Source organism: Microplitis demolitor, chromosome 3 (assembly GCF_026212275.2).
Source record: "Microplitis demolitor isolate Queensland-Clemson2020A chromosome 3, iyMicDemo2.1a, whole genome shotgun sequence".
NCBI lineage: Eukaryota > Metazoa > Arthropoda > Insecta > Hymenoptera > Braconidae > Microplitis > Microplitis demolitor.
Window position 1 is genome coordinate 23,005,225 of NC_068547.1, and position 23,349 is coordinate 23,028,573.

The 23,349-nt window shown below is 29.7% G+C and overlaps 1 protein-coding gene across 8 annotated transcripts; it reads left to right on the forward strand.

The window, feature by feature from the left end:
• Positions 1-975: 975 nt before the first annotated feature.
• Positions 976-22,731, forward strand: LOC103575208 (dual 3',5'-cyclic-AMP and -GMP phosphodiesterase 11). 8 transcript variants are annotated; one of them, XM_053737625.1, is made up of 18 exons: positions 976-1,289; positions 2,797-2,834; positions 2,897-3,032; positions 8,599-8,691; positions 13,795-14,095; positions 14,592-15,003; positions 15,401-15,895; positions 16,065-16,313; positions 16,474-16,584; positions 16,959-17,056; positions 17,246-17,309; positions 17,572-17,807; positions 17,876-17,975; positions 18,039-18,293; positions 18,443-18,552; positions 18,633-19,038; positions 19,606-19,689; positions 20,187-22,731. In XM_053737625.1, the coding sequence occupies exons 5-18, from the start codon at positions 13,827-13,829 to the stop codon at positions 20,364-20,366; spliced, it is 3,069 nt and encodes a 1,022-aa protein (XP_053593600.1). In that variant the 5' UTR covers positions 976-1,289; positions 2,797-2,834; positions 2,897-3,032; positions 8,599-8,691; positions 13,795-13,826; the 3' UTR covers positions 20,367-22,731. The 8 variants fall into 8 exon arrangements, with proteins under 8 accessions (XP_053593600.1, XP_053593598.1, XP_053593601.1 ...); XM_053737623.1 differs by having other exon boundaries at positions 2,797-3,032; XM_053737626.1 differs by lacking the exon at positions 2,797-2,834.
• Positions 22,732-23,349: the final 618 nt, after the last annotated feature.

The following is a 23,349-nucleotide window of genomic DNA, read 5'->3' on the forward strand; positions in this document are numbered from 1 at the left end:
ATTGTCGCTTATCAAAAAAATTAAAAAATCCCCGATATTTATTATTGGATATTTTTTCCGCGTTTTAATTAAACAACCGCTAATCATTTATCAACATGACCCATCGCAACGTAATACTTATCACTTCCCAATAATCTCTTATAAATTAATCCTTATCAAAACACGCACACAATTCTTACAATAAATTTATTTAATTTATCTCAATTGAAACTTGCATTCAAATCTCGCGGGCAATAGAAAGTTTTATTTCATTTTTTAAAAATTTATGATTTATTTAAAATTGAAAAAAAAATAATAGTGTGCGTTTATCAAGATAAAGATTATGATTATGATCAATATAAAAATTATTAGCGCAAATTAATCTTCATTTTATTAAAACGTAGTACTCATTAAATTGTGATCCCGATTGAATTGTTATTTTTTAGTGTGTTTTGATAACAGATAACAACAAACTGGCGCCGTACGAGGTCATGTTGGTGGGGGAATTAGTACAGTCTGGTTTAATATCCACATAAATATATATACATCCACATATATGTAGAATGAAATCTCTGTATATCATTTCTCCTTCAAGTCAGAGAGTCAAGTCAAGTAAACTTTTTTTTTACACCACATTACATTAGATCTCTCTTTCATTTCATTCTACTTTATTACGTATTACTCATACATTTACAAACAAGTATAATAGTAATTAAAAAATATAATCGTACTGTTATTAATACGAGAGAGAAACTGATAAGAAAATAATAAAGAGCGAGGAAGAAAAAATAATAAATAAAAATTACTAGAGTAGGAGAATCTTGTCTTATAATCACATATATAAATATATGTGTCATACATGTGTATATGCACATATATGATTAATATATATCTATAGTTATCACACATAGAGACAATACACATAAAAAGTATTATCCGACTTGGTGGTAGAGAGGAAAAGAAAAACGTAAGCAGCGCCGCTTCGCAATTCTCAATTCTGTTCTCTGTTACCGCTTCTGTTTGGGGCAGTACTGCATCTACACGATCGCTGAGAACACTAACAGCAGTAAAAAACCGCGTATCATGATAACTTTCAATATTTATCAACGTAATATACATTTATTACTTTCAAACCCTCGGCAAAATAAAACGTGTGTTCAAAAGACTTTTTAAATTTTAAATAATTATTAATTTATTTAAAATATTTAACTGTGATATAAAAGTTATCAAATGGACCTCAACTGATTAAAAACTAAATTTAAATTTAAAATTTTTTTTTAAATCAAAAAAAGTGAATTTATCATTTTACCGTAAGTAGTCTAGGTATTTAAGTGTACAGACACTAGTACTCATTTAATAATAATATTTCTTTATTTATTTACTATACATTATAATCATAACAAAAGTAAAGAGAGTAAAACATGATAGTAATGTGTACAAGTAGTCAGTAGTAGTGTAGTGTCTGTGTTACCGCGACAGGTGGCTGATGCCGGTAAATTAATTCTCGCATGTGATCCATTGGCATTCATTTAATATATACATATATATATATATAAATATAAATATACCAATGTAATTAAATTCAATTTTCTACAATACAATAAAATATCAACATAGTATTTTGTATGAAATTAAATTAAACAACAAGTACATGGAGCAGCGCATTAAATAGTTATATTGAAAAGTTAAATAATGAGCAATGCATGTAAGTGTTAACGTATTCGCACGCGCGAGGTCATACACGCTCGTGCCATATGAACTTGTTAGTAGTGTCGCGTAGTAGCTTTACTTACTGTACGCACGCACGCACGCATGTATGTACATATGTATGTATGTATGTATGTATTATTTGTTATTACAACAGCCAATAGATGCATTTAATGATATCGCATCGTAATCAGTACATTAATAAATAAAATAAAATTACAGTAAAAATGATAAATATTTTTAAATTTAAAAAATAGATACGCGCCCGTGACATTAGAGCTTTTGTAATTTGAAATACAAATACTAGCAATATAACAGTTGTCAAAATACTAAAAAGTTTGTATTGTGTAAAAAAAAGTACAAGCTATCGTTTGTACTGCCGCTTCTATTCGGCGAACATCCTGAAATAACGTACTTCCGGATCCCTCCCTAATTCATCCTCACTACACGACTACAAAACTACACTCTTATCCTATCCCGCGAGCCGCGGTATCCTCCCTGCCCCTACTCCTATCCCTATGTATGATCCTCTCTTCCCGCAGAGTAGTCTTCTACTCGTTTTCCCGTTACACTCTTCTGTCTTCTCTGTCCTCTCTTTCACTCAACATCAACTCCTCGAGCGTCTCTTCTGCTCTAAACCAACCATTCTGTCACCATTACACTCTTGCAATATACTTTTATATACACTTGGCTATTTATTTGTTTATTGTATTGTATCTTGTCTCTCTCGCTTTAACTTATTATCATTATCATTATTACTAATATATAGATATATAACAATATGACGTACAGTAATGTGTCTTTCATTTAATTCTGGTCTGCTACACAACGATAACTATAACTACGAAAAGCGTCTACATGATACGATAAATCGTTTAATATATGTATATATAAATATATATATGTTATGTGTGTGTCTAGATATATACATATAATAGGCGAGAAACGCGCTTCGCATTCAGTAACAGTCAGTCGACTTTGGATAGTCGATTGTAAGTGTACGTCATTGTCTGATGTGTGTTAATGTGACTATTTATCAACAATATTTATTTATTTATTTATAAAATACAACATTTTAAATAAAATTTATTAATTATTTAAATTAACCAGCTACAAAGTGGACATGTAATAAATCAAGCCGGGCATATGTATGTAAATAATTTAAAACTTAAAATTGGAGCCGATAACTGAAAGGTGATTTTTAAAATAGCGAAGAGTGAATTGAGGACTTGGTAATCGGTAACAAAGATCGATCATCAACACCTGATCAAGGCCATCGGATGCGATCGAAAGCGAGTCGGAATTGTGGGAAGCAGTTGCGGGTGCAGCACCTTAAATTTTTACCAGTAAGTTTTTTTTCAATTCTTTATTATTCATAAGCATAAATTATTTGAATGAAGATAATAAAATAAATTATATTTTATAAGTAAGACAATGATTAATTTAAATTAATAATTATTAACTTTCCATTTTATTATTGCTTATAACTTATAACTATTAATATATTCCTGATACTTTTGAATACAACAATACTGTGTTACGGCAGTAAAATACGCACTTTTATTCCCCTTGATAGCGGACGATTTTGAAAAAATCTAGGAACTCGCCGGCACAAGTCCGTGCATTTGGCCACCCGTTCATGGCGAATATAATGCATGTCCTAGCCATTGGCTCTTAATCGATAGATTTCAAGTAGGTATGCCCAGACCTATTGCAATTTTAATCACAGTCAACAAAGTATACCATGAAACTTTGCGGTTTGTAATAAAATTTGTGCAATTGTTTAGATGACAAAAAAATACTAATACTGTTCATTTGAATGACTGTTAAAAGATTAATGACATGTATCTGAGGAGGAACAGTCTGGGCGCTCATGCGTCGCTTAGCGGTGACTCCTGAAACTACGCTCTTCTAGTCTTGGAAACTTTCAGCAGTTAGATTTTTTAATATTAATGTCTACGCGCTTTGACACGATGTTACCGGCTTCAAGGATTTGATTTCTGGTATATGCAGATTTTCATGATATCTGTAGTGGGCGGACGTATAGAATCGTGCGATTATCAGTGATAATCTAACGAAGGCCAATGGCTAGGAATTATAAACGCCTATATTCTCGAAGAGCGGGTGGTTACTCATCTGAACGACTTCCTAGATTTCTTGTAAATCGTCGGCAACTATGGGGGAGAAAAAGGCATAATTTTTTCCCGTGGTACAGTAATGTCTACTTTTATTATTATTACTATCATTTTATACTGCTAGCATTAGAGAAAATGAGAGAAGAATAGAAAAATATGGTATACCGAGAGGATTATATTAAGTTGGTAAACATTTACCGGTTGACTTAAAGAATGACTAATATAAGTAAAGTGAATAAAGTTTAAGACGGATTTTAGTACTTGAGGCAACAGATTATTTATTAATAATTAAATGCTAGTTGATTGAGCAACTGGAACATTTTATCCTTAATCAGACTTGTCATCTATTTAACTTTCTTGTAATGTTTTATAATTATTCATCTATTTACATGAAGCGTAAAATAAATATAAATATTAATTACCACACACGCGCGCACACTTACACGAGCGCATCATGATAAAATAAAGTAAAATGAAATAAATATGATGAGCAGTGAGCTTGTGACTTACATTACTTGTCATCGATCATCGGCCCCTACCTTATTTTGTTCTTACGATGATCGATGTTACTTGACGCACGACAGCACGTACGTCACTGTCAAGACACGCTAGAATATTCTGATACATAACAATCGCCAGTGTACATACTTGATAGGATCATTACATTGAAAAAGAAATATTGATAAACGTCTGGTGTTTAAAACCGTGCCCCCAACCACGCGTTTGTATTATCTACAGTTCTTACACTCTTTCATTTCGTTTCTTTTTACATTACATTAATACAATACGTTTTGCATACATACATACATATATATATACTTGTATATATATTTACATTATTCCTTTTCTTATTTTATTAAATATGTATTTCCTTCACTACGGCTCATTGCTTTCTTTATTTTACATTTAACAATTACATTTCTTATTCACTCATTTGCTCATTACATTACTAATACTCTTCACTTTTAACTTGTTGGCGACTTTGCAATGTACGGATGATGTTTTCGAGTCCGGTGATATGTTCGTCGAATACTTGACACGGGATTTTCGTGTATATGCATATACACGTACAATCATACAGACTCTTTGCTCTTTACTTTACTACAGACAATACATATATATATATATACTGTAAAAAATTTACGGAGTGAACATGGATTAAATTCGGAGTAAATGCGGAGTAGATAGCTGTGTATTTATTTAACCCCCTTGGAGTAAAATTCACTCCAAAGGGAAGTTTATTCTAATATTTAAACTCCGGTTCTTAAATATCAAGAAAACATTTTAAATTCTAACAAATCTTTCCATTAGCCCTCGAAAAATGAAGTAGACATGCACTGCAAATCAGTGGATAGTCACTCTTTCTATAGATGTAAGTATACCACTAATTCAACCAGTGGTATACTAATAGCGGGTCCCCAGCGAATATTCACTAATTCGAATTGAATTTCACTGATTCATTTTTAGAGAGAGTGTGAACGGAGTTTATTTTTATATTAAATTTCGAAGCGGAATATATGTAGACTTAAATAAAATCCAGATCACTTCGAAATTACTCTGCTGAAAAAACAAACTCCCTATTTACTCCATATTCGGAGTTATTTTTTCTAAAACTCCGAAATTTTCAGTGACGGAGTAGATTCGAACTGAAATTAAAGCAAAAAAAATTGATTATAGTTTAACATAAATAAATATTATTATTTATTATTATTATTATGTACAATACTCTAATTTTAAATGGTTAGAATTTACTAAAAGCTAATAAGACAAAAGTCTTGAGTATATACCGTTATCGTAATATTTTTATCTCCAAATTAATCTGACAGCTTTTATTATATAAAATACTCGTTAGTTATTTTACTATATATGTATATATGTATAGATTTCACGTGGTATTGATATTAAATGATTATTGATTAGAGCTTAGTAATGACTAATAAATAAACTTGACACTGATTTTTATCTTACTTGTAACGACAAGAGAATAAAATATTAAGAATAATAAAAATAAAATAGAAAAAAATATCAGCACGTGGGTTGAATTTTAAATGTAAACTAAAAAGGAAAAAAGTTTACGAGAAAATGATGAGTAGAAAAAAAAAGTTTGTATATTTTTCCATATATATTTATACGTAGTAAGAATTTAAAATGCGGAAATCCGAGTCACTACATACGCTGACATGTTTTAAAAATTTCTTCTCTCCAAGAGATGGAAAAGTCATGCAGGATAAATTTCCTTGCGTAGCACGAGTGGAAAACATCCCTCACGGGATTACAATATAAAGAGTAAAATAATGGAACAGCTCAAGGGAATGTTTTTTTTTTTAAAACTCAAAACGTCTTTTGCCTCAGGCTAAAAACAAATAAAAAACTCAAGAAGTCATTTCTTCTATTTTTTCTTTTATCTTCATTTTATAGTTGGTATTTTTTTCTTTCTTTTTTTTTCATATTTTATTTGCTTTACTTTTTTGATCTTGATGGTGAGATCAGACAGGTATTTTACATGAACTCGTTCTCGAGAATTGCAATAACTATTATATGGGTTCGCCCTCGTTTTCACTAGAAAATTTTTCGGTGATGACGACGTACAGTCACGTATACCTCGTTAACTATATACGTATATGTTACATAAATCTTCATATATATATGTAGTTTATAGTTAAAACTTGGTAGTAGTTGTAGGTTTAGAATTGTCGCTCTCTCATCGACTGGCGCCAAGACCTAACGGATAAGATTCTCTCACTACATACTTTTTTTTTTTATTTTATTTAATTTTTTTTTGTTATTTAATGCCTTACTTGTCAATAGCAAAATAAAATAACTCGTTGGTTTAATGTTGATGTTGAATTATTTATAAGATTTAATCCTACTATTCTCGTCTTCAGTATTGAGTTCAAATCTCAATATAATTTTTGTCAACAAAAAAAAACCATTTTAATTATTTAATTCATAATTTTTTTTATTATTCTCTAATGAGCATTCGATCGTACTTGACAGATAATATAATTTATCAATTTAATGATTGAGTTTGAAGAAAAACAAAAATTCATTAATTATTTATTAATCTAAAGAGTCATTAGATATAATGAATGTGAATAATTTAATGATTCATAATGACATCAGATTTTTAATTGTATCGAATGCCGAAAATTTCATTAATACCAGAAAAAGATAATGACTTTAGACTTTAATTCAAAACACGCAGCTCTCTTAATGTAAAATCAATAAATTTTCAAAGGCTAGAAAATATATATGTATGTTTGGAGCCTAATGATTATATATTATCCAAAATCTCGTGATAAATTGTATTTAAATGAGGCCGAAGAGATTCCGAGGGCTGGGAAATGAAAATAGAATATCTTAGGTTTTATAAATATATGTGTATACTTGACAGAAGTAAAAAAAAAAAAAAAAAAAAATAATAATAATAAAAGCGATATCTTACATAAGAGGTAATACAAGTTTAGTGTGCGAACGATTATGAGGATATAATCTCTAGAATCGGATATTAAATCTCGGCTGATGATTTTTAATATTTTTCATTTCCTATTCGTTATCTCCCTTCCACAAGTGTAACAATATCCTAGCATCTTAAATTTGAATTTAAACCGGACAACTCTTCCGATCCACCCACGAAGAAGCTCGTGAAAAAACTATTTATTCATTCAAGCGTGGGAGTCACCCCTCGTTATTTTTTATCTCACGGAATTCCCGGATTTCTTTCATTTTTATTTTTTTCATTCATCTAATTTTATTTTTTCCTTCATCCTATTTTATTATTATTTTTTTGCATAAAGATAATAACCTCATTTTTTAGTACTTCCTTTTATTTTATTGTATTCATCATTATTTTATTTATTCATATATTCGCAGTAAAAAATAAAATTATGTCTGCAGTCAAACTTCGCTAAAATAATCATCATTTGTCATATTACTTTTTTTTATCAGAGGAAACCAAAAAATATCTTCAATAAATCCTTAAAAAAAAAAACTTCCTCCATCGTTTATTATCAACGCGATATGAATTTGCGGCGTAACACTATCATTCAACAAGTTAAAAGCAAAAAATAAAAAAAAGATTATTACTAACCTACTTATAAAATTACACTGTAAAAAATCAGGAGTAAATTCGGAGTGGTCACAAATTTTTTTTCGCATTCACTCCAGTTCATAGTTTTAATCCTAAAATAAACTCCCTTTAAGGGAAATCGGAGTTTCAATATTTAAATAAATTTCCTTCTTAGTGAATTTTACTCCACACTGTAAAAAATTTGCGGATTGAAATAAAAACCGTAAACAGTGTAAAAAAAAGGTTTATTTAAATATCATCGCTCTATATTAACAATCCAACGCTTTACAAATATCTTTAATGAACAATAGACCGTAGCATAGTTTATTTTAAACAGCATCTCCACATTATTTATACACCTATTGAGCATTGTTATAATTGACGAGTAGCTTCTCGGGAACACACATAATTTCCAATATTCCAAAGGTCATCGAGTTTTATTTATTACCCATTAATATAATCGTGTATTTTCTTAACACACTTAACACACTCGATAACCATTAATACTTATCAATACATATTAATCTATCTCCAATATCTAATGTCTGGTATTTGGTATTTATTATCTGCTATCTAATAATAATAATTAAATAAATAAATAATTACATGTAATTTAAATCAAATTAGATTGTTAAATTATTAATAGTGATACAAACAAAACGAAAAAATAAACTAAAAAAAAAGTAATGTATAATAAATTAATTACAGCCTCGCGGAATACATCATCCAAGCTGGCTGCCTCGGCTGGTAACCCCGCCTCCGCGCATCCTCCTGTGCTCTGGAGCTCGCGCAGAAAACCAGGTACATATATATACATATATATTCTATCACTAATTATATAATATTTAAATTAAATTATTATTTCATTAATTGATTATTTATTTAAGTAAATTAACACCCGATTAGATACGAGTTGGTATTTAAATTCAAATAAATTATTATTGAGAAAAAAATTAAATAAATATTTTAGTGATTTTTAAAATACTATACATATGTATGTAAGCAATAAAACGGGTTCTTAAGTAATGTGTAATGTAGGTATGAGTTGTGAGGTACAACAACTAAAGAGTTTGACAGGGAACGCGTGCGGTTTATTACTGATAGGGTGATAAGCCCTCGAATTAATCACAATTGTCCTTTACTCCCTATTACATACACTGTACTTAACTGTAACTATGCTAACTGATTTTATATATATGTAGTTGGTAGAATGTTTAGTTGTATTGGTATACCCGCAATCGGAGCCACTTAATCTTCTGACCGCTACACGTTTACGCCCCAGTGTAATAACATTCACAGCATCGTCATGGACAGCGGTATTAACCTCTGTGTTAATATTTTCACACAGATGTTGATGACTCGGAAAGTTTTCCTTTTAATATATCGAAGGACATCATCAGTATCTTTATTTTTATTTGCCACAAGATTTACCATAAATGTCTGCTGTTGACTCGTATTATCTTTAAATAAAGAGGGAAAATTCGCAGTAAAATGTAACGTAAAATATCACGTCAATGAGTGTTAACATGGTAGGAAAATGATGAGAATAAAAAAAAATAAAATTTCTCTTTATGAATAATTTTATTTATTTTTTATGCTAACAGTAAATGGGAGTTTGAGATATTTTATAAAAAACATAATAAAATAGGCGCGGTAATTTTAAATTTGAATTTGTAGTTATGTTGAGTTTTGTAAAAGAAACTGTACTACAAGTTTTAAATTTGCCGGGATAAATTTAAATAAATTGAGATGAAAATTTAAAACGGCTAGATTTTATCTCATAATGAAATAATATAAAAAAAAAATTACTGAAAAATGTAATTAAGTCATTGTAATAATTAAAAGTAAGACAGTTACATTAATGAGAATATATTTGAGAGGATGTGGATGCGGATGTTTAGCAACTAATGGATAATTACCCAAGTAGATGAAGACTGGCCTCAATTGGCCCTTGTCATCTTGGGTCAATTAGTCTGCTCTCGCGGCTCAATCCAACAGACTTATTTCTATACCATTCTTCACATTGACCTTTTGCGATTGCGTGGCTTCGTCCAATTTAATTGTTCCTCTACACACCATAAATATCTACATTACCATTCAGTTAAACAACTAAATAAAACTGTGTATGTAAATTTGTACTTTTGACATGACTGATATTAAATTAAACCAAAAGGTCGCAGTACTCGTACATCAAACCATCGATCAGCCGGCTCTAATGTAATCTAATATATGAAAGCAGCATGAACTGGGATATGTATTAAGCCGCCAGCTGTACAAGTTTTAGTTTAGTTTTGATGTGTGTGTAAGTTTAACCACGAACTTGAATTAAGTCTGTACTGTGTACGGTGTAGTGTGTGGTTATAGATAAAACTGGCTGCTGCTGCTGCTATTACTGGAAAATGCCAAAGTTAAGGCACAAGTACAGTCGAGCATAACTTAACTTGGTACCACTCTTTTTCATTTCACCTCTCTTCTCTGGCCCTCCTCATTTAATTTTAAGTCTTTACTTAGTACAATTTGAGTCTAGTGTGCATACGTTTGTTGGCTGAGTGGAAATGTGCTGTTGCTACTGCTGACGTCTTACTCTGACGTTATTTCTTCTAAAACGGTATATCTATAAATTATTTACAACTTTGTTATTTAATATTATTTTACAAATTTATTTATTTTATTTCCTCATACAAATTTTCCGTCCACTTGGAATTTATTGTCTGTTTAATTTAAAAAAAAAAAAAATAAGAATTTTTACAGAGTAATTAACTTTAAAGTTAATACAGAAAATAAACACATTAAATTTTTTACATTGGAAAAATTTATGTCAAATGGTATAACAATACAAGGACGGGTGCTTAAAAAAGTTTTCGAATAAAAAAAAAATTAGTCGTGTAAATTTTTGTGTGATTAATAGAATAGATAAAGTAGTTTGTAGATGTAGCTGTAGCCGTACAATAATTTCCAGTCTTTTATTTAAATTCTTAATTACATTTTTTTTTTCTTCTTTTTTTATTTTATCTTAAAAATTAATCGAACAATTGTTACATACCGCGAATGGCTCGACAGACGTCAGACGCCAATTGCGTCAATTGTCAACTATCAATCATATCGTCATGATAACAGCGATACTTTTTATTTTAATTTATGTTTTCATTTTTTAAAATGTACTTCTCAGAACTCGCTAACCAATCAGCAGGTATATCTGCATAAAATAATACCACGACGTCACAATAGCTATCAGTATCCACATAACATTTACAGTTTATCGTCAGGCCAGTGACATTAAAAAAAAAAAAAAAAAAAAAAAAAAAAAGAAAAAAAAACTATTTAGCTAATTGGCTAATGATTTATATAATCGTAAGTCTAGTACTTGTACACTACATACTACGCTTTCCTTGGACGTAAAATAATTCTCTGGTTATTTAATCATCAACACAGTACGTTGTTTATATTTTTTATTTAATTATTTTAATAACTTTTCTTTTTTTTATCTCGTTGATAATACAGTGATACTATCTACCACGTGGATTTATTGTCTTACTTGCGTCTTAAATTTCAATTGTCTTAATCCGTAGTTTATATATTTGTGTATTAGTCTTCGACTTACCTCAAGTCGGATAAAAATTCCGTTCTAACAAATTTATTTACTTTATTTTCTTTCAGTTTATTTAATATTCATCAATCATACAAAATTTATTTCGGAACAAATTACTTTTGACTACATGATTTGAATTTAATAATACTATCTGGTAAAAAAATTTCCATTATTTTATTTTTTTAAATATTGAAAAAGTTACAAGTAAATATTTATTTACTTAAATTTACACCGTAACTAAATTTTCAGAGTGAACGTGGATTAAATTCGGAGTGAACTAGGAACATATTTATGTTTATTTATTCCCCTTGGAGTAAAATTAACTCCAGAGTGATTTTTTTTTTTACTCTGGAACTCAGAGTGAATTCAAATTTAAATAAATCATACCAAAGAAAACGCGGGTTTTCACATGGTGTTTGGGATGGATTCCCATATGGACTCGTGTCAATAGACGAATCTAAATACCCATGGTATCCAACATGGATTTTTATATCAGCCTAAATAAATCTATTTTTTCCCATGTGGATTTTTTCGATAGGGAAATCCGTAACCACTCCGAATTTACTCCAGATTTATTACAACGTAATTTCGACATTATTCTTAACTGATTTATTATTGATACCATTGCATAATTAATTTATTATTACACTATAATGGCATTGTTACGTGACAGATGGACATTATAAATACTATAATAAAGTTAATATTAAATTAACAATATCTAACAATATCGACTAGGATAAAAATAAAAATAATAAAATGTAAGGTATATAATTTAATAGCAATTAGTAATTAGTAATTAGCTCAGCGTATTAATGACAGTTGAGGTGAATAATAAATAATAAAAATAAAAGTAATAATATGTCAAGTCGAGTGTCAGTCAAAACACGATACGATGATGGTAAATAAATAAGTTTAACATGTCGGCGATTTTTAGTACGAGACAGTCTGTTGTAAATTTTTGCTGTGCTGAGTTATCTGACGCCTCGTGTAAACTGAAACGTAAGTTCAGTCTAGCCGGACGTTACCACACGCGAATAACTTTTGTCTTGCTTACTCTTATCTTAGATTTTTTTACGCTTATTTATTTTTATTCGCTTTGGGTTTTTTTGTTTTACTTTGTTTTTCAAACACGAGCTATAAGGATGTTCTTATTACGAGTGACGTTTTATTAAATAGACTCGCAGGAAGGACCACCCGCGTAATGACACTTCAATGTCACAATTACATATTACATATGTTAATAATGTGCATCAGGATTGTGATTAAATTTTATCACTTATATTTCATTTAATGTTTTACATTTTTGACTGACGTGTAATCTTAAACTTTAATGTATCCGGGATACTTATAATCACGTGTAATAATAAATTTTAATGTCTTGTGTCTTGTTATTTTGAAATATAAATAATAAAATTACTCTACTCGATTTGTATACTTGCTAATAATCATCCACCGGTCAATCGTGCTGCTGATAATTCTCTATCTCCGAATGGACCGGCTATTACGTAAGATATATAGATACATATATGCATAAATATGCGGATATTTATACATCCGTCAATCAGATTTATCTAGAATTTTATTTTATTGCCATCATTTTTTTTAATTGATTTTTAATTTAAAAAAAATTACGTACGATAATTTTGTTGCTACAATTTATTAAATTTAAAAAAAAGTATTATTTTTTTTTTGCAGCGGTCTCTTTTTTTTTATCCATGAATAGAAATAAAAGTTGAGCAACAGTAATTAAGCGATGGGCTTCAATTAATATCGGGAATTCCATTTTGACAATTAAATTCTGTTATTTTGATTAATTTCAAAAAAACAAAAAAAAAAAAAAAATATTATTACTCATGGGTTTTTAGCCAATTAAATTACTGGAATGCAGTTTAATCTATACAAATATTTAAGTGTTTATATTTATTGAGATTAGAAGTTAAATTTTAATAATATTTTGATAATACCTTTAGGTAATTATAATATTTGAATAAATAGATTAATTTAATCTTTGGTATCTAAATAATAATAATAATAATAATAATAATAATAATAAATAATAAACTAGCAGCACATCTGGCAATAAAGAATTACGAAAGAAAATAATAATAAAAACCACAGTTAGTCATTAGTTGATTTAGAAATACATAAAATAATACGCCAACAACACTTCCGGTTAATTTTAACATAAAATTTGTTGCTAAATAAAATTAACGCGGCGTTAAGTATCAATTTGCCAAATTAAAATTATTTTATTTTAAAAAAAGCAACTAATTACAGTAATTAAAATATTTATTTTATTTTCTTTTGCTTAGGGCTGTACTTACGGAGCATTGGAGAACCTAGGATGACAGCAGAAACAGCAGCTCCGTCTGTCCAAAGTGTACAAAGTCGCGTTATGGTGGACGAGACAAGTGCACTAGATCAACAAAATCATCATCAAAAATCAATCAGCAACAATGTCAGTGCCAACAATACATCGCCGACAAATCGCTCAGGATCAACGTCCGTCGTATCAAATTCCTCACCATCAACCACCGAATATAATCCCGAGTACGCAAGTATGGAATCCTGGTTTGACGAACATCCGGACTTCGTCAATGATTATGTCCTAAGGTATTTCTTATTTCATTAAAATTATTAATAATGAATGATGATCTAATGCTCGTGTCTTCGTCGCTTACATATTTCTTGCAATTGTCAACTTCCGGACTTACTTTTAAGGAGGGTCTGTGTAATTTTCGTCCGCAACTTCTCTCAAAAAATCATCTAAATGCAAAGTTAAGAACGAGGCTCAAATCAACGTTTTCATTTTTTCAAATTTTCATTCTTGTAAGATAAAAAACGTGGACAGTTTTCATTTATTGCGCAAGTGCAACAAAGACAAGACTGTTCTTAGACTTGAGTGCGATAGAGAAAAAAGTTCCGACCCCTCTTAAAAGATTTTTCTTTATTAATTTAGCGAGAAATAACACTCATCATATTGTATCATTTAAAGTGATTAATCAATTAATTTGTTGATGAATCCATAAATATTTTTGTTTTATTAGTAATTAATTAAACTTTTGTTTGTTATTTTTTTTTTACTGTAATGAAAAATTTTATTGCACAGAAAAGTGACAAGGCAGACTGTCGACGCGTGGTTAGTAATGCACGCAACGCCAACAGCATCGTCAGCAAATTGTCTGATGGAGGGTATCATGGGTGGTCAGAATCATTGCTCCCAAAATTCAAACGCTTGCAATAATGCCAGTGGTGCAACAGTTACGTCACCTGGTGGTGGTTCTGGTGCTACAACACCTGTACGTAAAATATCAGCACATGAATTCGAACGTGGTGGATTACTTAAGCCAATTGTCAATACAATTGATGGTACGCCGACGTTCTTGAGTATCGCGACCGAAGAACCTGGACAACCGGGTACTGGACAACAGGGTGGTGGACCCAGTGGTGCCGTTAGACCTCAACGAAAGTCTAGGAATGAACTTCGTCAGCTTGACGAACGAGATCTTATATTCGAATTGGTAAATATTTATTTTTAATCTCAATTATTAAAATAGATCTTTGGGACATTTGGGTTATTCATTTTACTCTAATTCTCCCCTATCGAAGAATTGTATTAAGTAAATAATTAAATTAAGTGGTTTTATTTATTTTATTGTATTTTATTCTTACAAATATATTAATATTGATATTGATGAATATTAGTCAATAAGATTAAGATTATTAATCTTAATGGATTATATTTTAAGCTGAAAAAGTGATAAGAAAAAGTTTATATATATATTTTTTTTTCTTAGATTTACTGATTAATTTTATGATACGCGTATAAATCATTGCGGTAGTGTTTAAGATTCATGAAACGGCGTCAAATAAAATTAACAATTTAATTGATGTATATAAATTTATATTTTATTGTAGGTCAAGGATATATGTAATGAGCTGGACGTAAGATCACTGTGTCATAAAATCCTTCAGAATGTCAGCATGCTGTTGCACGCGGATCGGGGATCTTTGTTTCTGGTCCAGGGCGAGCGAAAGTGCGCCGGCGACAATTCCCAACGCTCCGATAGCTCAAATTCCCTCGTCAGTAATAACAACAATAATAACACCAGCAAACCTAATAATAATAATAAAAATAACAACAACCATAATACCAATAATAATAATAACAGTAAGACGGCTGGTAAAAGTAAGAGTACAGGCGCCGATGAATCAGAGGGGGATAATTTAAGTCCTCCAAAATTAACACGTCCACGAAGCAGGTGTCTGGTATCGAAGCTCTTTGATGTTTGCTCAAGATCAACACTCGTCGAAATGGAGAAAAATGACGAGATTAAAATTCCTTGGGGCACCGGGATCGTCGGGTTTGTTGCGGAAAGTGGCGAGCCTGTTAATATTCCAGATGCATACATGGTTATTATTTTATTTTTTATTGTTTTGTATAAAAAGCTACACTGTTAAAAATCGAGAGATTCACTCTGAATTTAATTTGCGTTCGCTCCAGTAATTTTTTACAGTGTAACAGAATAGAGATAGAGAGGAAATATTGATTAATAAATATATGTATTTATTTAAATTGCAGGACGATAGATTCAATCGGGAAATAGATGTACTGACTGGTTACAGAACAAAAGCTCTTTTGTGTATGCCGATAAAGGATTGCAGTGGTGATGTAATAGGTGTTGCACAGGTTATCAATAAATTGGGCGGCGAGGGTCAGTTTACAGTTCAAGACGAAAAAATATTTTCGAGTTACCTCCAATTTTGCGGGATCGGCTTGAAGAATGCCCAGCTGTATGAGAAAAGTCAGCTAGAGGTCAAGAGAAACCAGGTGAGAGGTTTAGTTGCGTTAATGTACATATTTAATGATACACTCAAATAACAGTTGTTTTTTTTGGCAACTGTGTAAAGATTAACGAACTTTGTTTTTACACTTATCAAGTTTCTCAGTTGTTTTTTTATTTACGTTATTTTTATTTTTTCTGTCTCAGGTTTTGTTGGACTTAGCTCGTATGATTTTTGAAGAGCAGAGCACAATAGAGCATATGGTATTTAGAATTTTGACGCACACCCAGTCTCTCATTCAATGCCAACGTGTACAGGTAATTATTTGTAATGATTTTTACAATGGACCTATGGCCTGTTCATAAAATACGTCACGCAAATTTTTACCTCTTTAAATCTCCACCCCCTTCGTCGCTTTACGTCACATATTCTGCGATCTCCCTATCAATATTGCGTCACAAATGATAGATCTCTCCCTCCATTAGACGGAAATATATACATAAAAATACTTATATATTTACAAATATGAGCAAATGACGTCCTATCGTAGCTAAACTTAAATTTTAAAAATCAAACCCCCGACCACTTTTGTCCAGTAAGCGACACCCCCTTCTCTCCCATAAATGCGAGCGTATTTTATGAACGACCCCCTACGAGGTATAAATTATATTTGACGTGATATTTATTTCAGGTACTTTTAGTCCATAAAGCATCAAAAGGAAGTTTTTCTCGAGTATTTGATTTTGAAGCAAACGACCTAACTGGCGAAGATACGGATTCTCGAACTAGGTGATTGTCAATGGTATTTTCTTATGAGTTAATGCGTAATAATTGATATTATATATTTATATATTTATATATATATTTGAATGTAAATATTTAATTCGCTACAGTAGAATAGACTAGTATTATTAATAAATATTAAATGTAGATTTCGGATTTAACGAATCGCTGGCAATTGGTATCTTTATGTTGCAGTCCGTTTGAAAGCAGATTTCCCATAAATATCGGCATCACCGGGTACGTCGCGACCACAGGCGAGGTAAGTTAAACTCATTACCAACAAAACATTGCACGCCTTTGTTTTATACTGTTATCAATATTCTTTAAGTGTTTTTTTATCACTTTTAAATACACACGTCATAACAATCAGTAAAAACAAATAGTAATTAATAATAATAATGATTAAAATAATTATGATAAATAAAATTATTATATGCTGGTGGATGACGTACACAACTCATCAATAATTTATTATTATTAATTATTTATTGTTGTCTTAATTAAATAAATTTTAATTACAGACCGTAAACATACCAAATGCATATGAAGACTCACGATTCGACCCATCGGTAGACGATGGCACTGGATTCCGTCACAGAACAATTCTTTGCATGCCGATTAAGAATTCATCCGGTCAAATAATTGGAGTTATTCAGCTTGTTAATAAATTTGAAGATCTTTTATTTACTAAGAATGATGAGAATTTCGTCGAAGCTTTCGCTATTTTTTGTGGAATGGGAATTCATAATACACATATGTAAATATTTTTATATTTATAATTATAAATAATATAAAGTCTATTGTTAATAAATAAATAATTTCTAGGTATGAAACAGCAATCACTGCAATGGCAAAGCAAAGTGTTACACTAGAAGTTCTCAGCTATCACGCATCTGCCTCAATAGAAGATGCACAGAGATTGAAGGTATTATTATTATTATCATTATTTTTTATTTATTTAATTATTGATTGATGTATGACCCCTCAGAGCTTAAGGGTGCCATCCTCGGCATACTTTCACCTCCACGATTTCAAGTTCGATGACATACTAATGGAAGACGATGATACTCTCACGGCCTGCCTAAGAATGTTTCTTGACCTAGACTTTGTTGAACGTTTCCACATTGATTACGATGTTCTCTGCCGTTGGTTATTAAGCGTTAAAAAAAATTATCGTAATGTTACTTATCACAATTGGCGACACGCCTTCAACGTCGCGCAAATGATGTTTGCCATTCTAACGGTAACTAATTTTAAATACCCAGTATTTATTATTTTTTTTTTAGTGATAATTACTTTAAGAAAGCTAGAGCAATGACCTGATAACCTTTTATAACTATATATACCAGAATTTAAAAATAATTTTTTAAATTTTATTTATTTACTATCAAGGCGACTCAGTGGTGGAAAATATTCGGAGAAATCGAGTGCTTGGCTCTTATAATTGCTTGTCTGTGTCATGACCTTGACCATAGAGGCACCAACAATTCATTTCAAATTAAGTACGTTATCTCGAACACACGAAAAAATTTATGTCTCCTTAATTACTTCAGTAATTAATATAGTTATTAATTAATTTTAGAGCCTCGTCACCACTAGCGCAACTTTACTCTACCTCGACAATGGAGCACCACCATTTCGATCAATGTCTGATGATCCTCAGCAGCCATGGCAACCAAATTCTGTCTAATGTTTCGCCGGATGAGTACTCACGTGTTGTTAAAGTCCTTGAAGACGCAATTCTATCAACGGATTTGGCCGTTTACTTCCGCAAACGCGGCGCATTTTTAAATATCGCACGCGGTCGCACCTACAACTGGGCGTTGACCGAACACCGCGAATTGCTACGCGGGATGCTAATGACTGTGTGCGATCTTGCGGCAATAACAAAGCCATGGGAAATTGAAAAACGCGTCGCAGAACTAGTCAGCAGTGAATTTTTTGAACAAGGTGACATTGAACGACGAACACTCAACATCACTCCAATTGTTAGTACTCTCAATACTCTTATTGTTTGTTATTTTTTAAATTTATCTAAAGAATTTATTTAAACGTTTTTATATACATTTATTTAATTGTTCGTCTGAGTAAACAAGTAAACAGTATTTTACCACGGGAAATAAAATAAATCGATAATAAATTGTGCCAGGTCATCACATTAATTTTTATCAGGATAAAACTTTTTAAATCTTTATTTTAAGGATAAAAGTTGTAATGAGAAAAGACGGGATGTTAATTAAAATATATTTTTAAAATTATTTTTTTTTTAATCAAAACTTTTGTAAATTTATTTAAGTGTCTAGTAACTTTTAAGAAAAGCTCTGTCTTGATAGAGATTAACGAAATTTAAATTTTAATTAATTTCAGTCTTAAACTTATTTGTTTTATCAACAAAACAACTGATAATTCAATTAATTTAAAATACGTCACATAAATAATTTAGTTTTTTATTGAATTTTTAATTATTCACAAACTTTAAGTGCCATTATATATTTATTGTTAAGTAATAAAATAAATAACATTAATAAAATTTTATATTTTCCGTTTTTTTTCAGGATATCATGAATCGTGAGAAGGAGGATCAGTTACCGTTGATGCAAGTTGGTTTTATTGATTCCATATGTCTTCCTATTTACGAGGTAACACAAATTACATCAATAAAAATTATTTTTATCATTTTAATACTTGTCGGCATTAAATTAAATTGAATCATTAAAAAAAAATTTTATTATACATAAAAATAACATGATACTGAAGTTTACCGTCTAATAATTTTTGAATTTTTTTAAAAACAGTAAATTATAAAAAAAAAATATTCAAAAAAATTGCACATGTAGTTTCTTCAATTTTCTACGTGTGCAATTTTTTTTTATTGCAATACCCTATCAAAAAAATCCATATGAGAACCCAGTTTAGATTCCTATATAGACTTCCACATGGAATCCCATGTGGATTTTTACCTCGGATTCCCATGAGAATCTACACCATGTCAAAATAGGAATCCAGCTAACCAGATTTGTTTGATAGGGTAGATTTGTTTAAAAAAAAATCTTAAAATTACTGACTGTCTGCTGACTTCAGAATCATAAAATAACGTCAATCTTATTTTATAAAATTTTTTTGCTTTTTTTACCAGGCATTTGCATTACTTTCTGACAAACTACATCCACTGATGGAAGGTGTAACGGAAAATAAAAAAAAATGGCTAGAGTTGGCTGAGAATACATGCACGTCCGGGAATTGTACCAACCACGATAGGACGTCAATAGATCAAGATAAAGAAAACGACAAACACGAGAGTGTTGTCGTTGAATAATTTAACTTTTTTTCTTTTCGTTTTTTAAAAATAATAGTCGCTAACTACCGCTGAGTATTCCGAAAAAAAAATTATATGGAGTCTTTGATTTAACAAACAAACAAACAGACAGACAGACAATAAGAAAAATTTTTATAATTTAACGTCACAACTTTTCAGAATGCTACCGCTGTACCTGATTGCATTTACACGGTTTAAATTTTAATTGATTTCAATTAATGAGTCTGGTGCTATTTTTTTATCAATCATACAATTTTTATTTTTAAAAAAATCTCATGATTCCGCGAAAAAAAATTCATCGTATTTAAGTTTTTCATTAAGTTTTATTTATTAATCTTAACTACCCCTTAATTTTTCTCTTCTTTTTTGTCTATTCTCTGCAATAAAAGCAAAAGAAAAAAATTAGCATCGGAACTCATTATAAATAGTCAGAGTAATTATACGAGAGAAAAATAAAGCGGCAACATTGGAGGCGGAAATTATATGAACAAAAAACAAAAAAAAAATAATGAGGAATATGCGGGAAAATGCGATTACGTTTATTGTCCAATCAGTTAGTTCAGATAAATAATTACGGTATTTAATAAAATAAATGAAAATAGTATAAAGACAAGTCGCAGTCCCAAAGACGATATATTTATACAATAACTTTATCAATCTGTTTGTTATCTCAACAATAGGCGTCCTACAATCGTCCATCGGCGCAAATGTTCTTTTACTTCATTATTATTTTTTTTTACTCCATACCAAAGTAAACAAACAATAAACTTTTATTTTTCTTTTTATCTATCAGATCCCAAGGAAGGATTTAATTATGAGCACGTTATTATTATGTCTTATTAGTCACACATTACTTATAAGAGAAAAAAATTTTAAGGATAATTTAATAAATTACGTGTATTTTAGTGTTTATGCCCACTTGTGTTAGGGAAGACTTTAAAAAAAAAAAATGAAACAAAGTAATATGTGATTGTTTATAAAAATATTCGTGGCAAGTTAATTTTTGAATCACCGTTAGGTTTTATAATATTTTTTCATACATTATATGTGCACAGCAATTATTATTATTATTATTATGATATATATGTTAATATAAATTTCATCGATAATACATCATATATATGTTTAATATGCACCTGTCAGAAACACGTCGTATAAAATGCAACACAGTACATAATGATTATAACAATCACGTGTTTCGAATAAAGACTGATCGGTAAGGGAGCATGCGGCATCACAATCTCGTCGCCGTAAAATATATATATATATATATTGCATATATATATTGATTAAAATCTAGAATAGCCTCCCGCTGAGCTTTTATTGCTATTGTTTCTAATAAAGCTCGTAAACAAAACGAGCCCAATACACATGGGACCCATTTTATATAAATATTTTTTGTTTTAATTAAAAAAAAAGTCCACTGTAATATTTTTCATGGAAAAAAACAATTAAAAACTAATAATAATAATTTATGATAAAAACTTAATGAACGTGTCTTACGAGGGTGTATAGAATATAATTAATGAAAATATTTATGAGGCAAAAACCCAGTACCCGATTAGGGAACTAGTACACGGATAAAAAATTGAAGAATTTTTATTATGCTGTCGATCAAGCACAAGAAGTTGAGTCACAAAAAATTATTGTTGTGAGCCACGGAAATTTTTTATTCTCTGCTACGATTCCTATTTGAGACGAATTATTTTCATTACAATTTACTTATAAATTTTAAATGTATGATAACTTTGAGGCGACTTAACTTCCTGTAACAAGTTTTGGTGGCAGCATAATAAAAATTCGTACATTTTTTATAAACTTTCCTCCGGGTGCCCGATTACTCATAAATTTGTGTATCTATATACAGAAAAAAATGGAGTGATCGAGTACTATTTCCCTGATTGGACACTGGGTATTTTTTACCTTACATACATATAATAAATATAAAAAAAAAAGGTTTAAAGACTCCACTGCATGTTTGTGCACACGTGATATCAGTTAATAGTTTTTTGTCAGTTTATTAAAAATAATCAGATATAATTTTAGTAGGCATTTTAATGCATTGTGTAGCCATATTTTTTTAGATTAATTAAAATTTATTGTTATTATTATTATTTAATTATACGTGTATATATGAGTGAATTAATTTAAAAATTACTTAGTGTAAATTTTATGTGATATATCTGATTATTTTTATCAGACAATACTTACTCTATTTTTAATTTTAAAATGTCATGCGTGAGTGTTTTTAAAAATAATTATTTTCTGTCAATACAAGGTTGTTCAATTAGTCTTCGTTAAATAAATAAATTAAATATCACAATATTGAACAATTTAATGTCTAAATAATAAGTTACACGTTGAATAATTATTTAATAATTTAATTAATAAATTAAATTATTTATGTAATCATTTAAGTTATAATATATAATTCATTTTAATTTTAATTTAATTAATTATAATAATAATAATAAAAAGGATATGTATATTGTAAATAATTGAATTAATATATTGAATGGAATGCCTAGAAAATTTATGTCAATATTTGTTACCTTAATCCTTTTAATTATAAATTTTGTTATGTGAGTTGTTTGCTATTAATAATTTAATCGATTATCATATTAGTCATTAATTATTATTTATATTTATAATAATGTTCAATTGTAATTACATTGTATAATTATAGACAATTGTAAATTGCCACTTTTAATATTTGTCTATACCATCGATCATCTTTTATACAAAATACTATAGTATATATATGTATACAACGAATAAGACATTTTTTAGGTCATTTTTTATGTTCTGAAAAATACTACTGTAAACTGCTGTTATTTATACTTATATATATATACATATATTACAAATAAGGCAGTCTTTAGGACTTATATATTATGATGTCATTTTGTGTCCTGAAAATTTCTGCTGTACATTTAAATGTTCTGATATTTGCCACTACGATGTATAGCAGAATTTTTTTAGA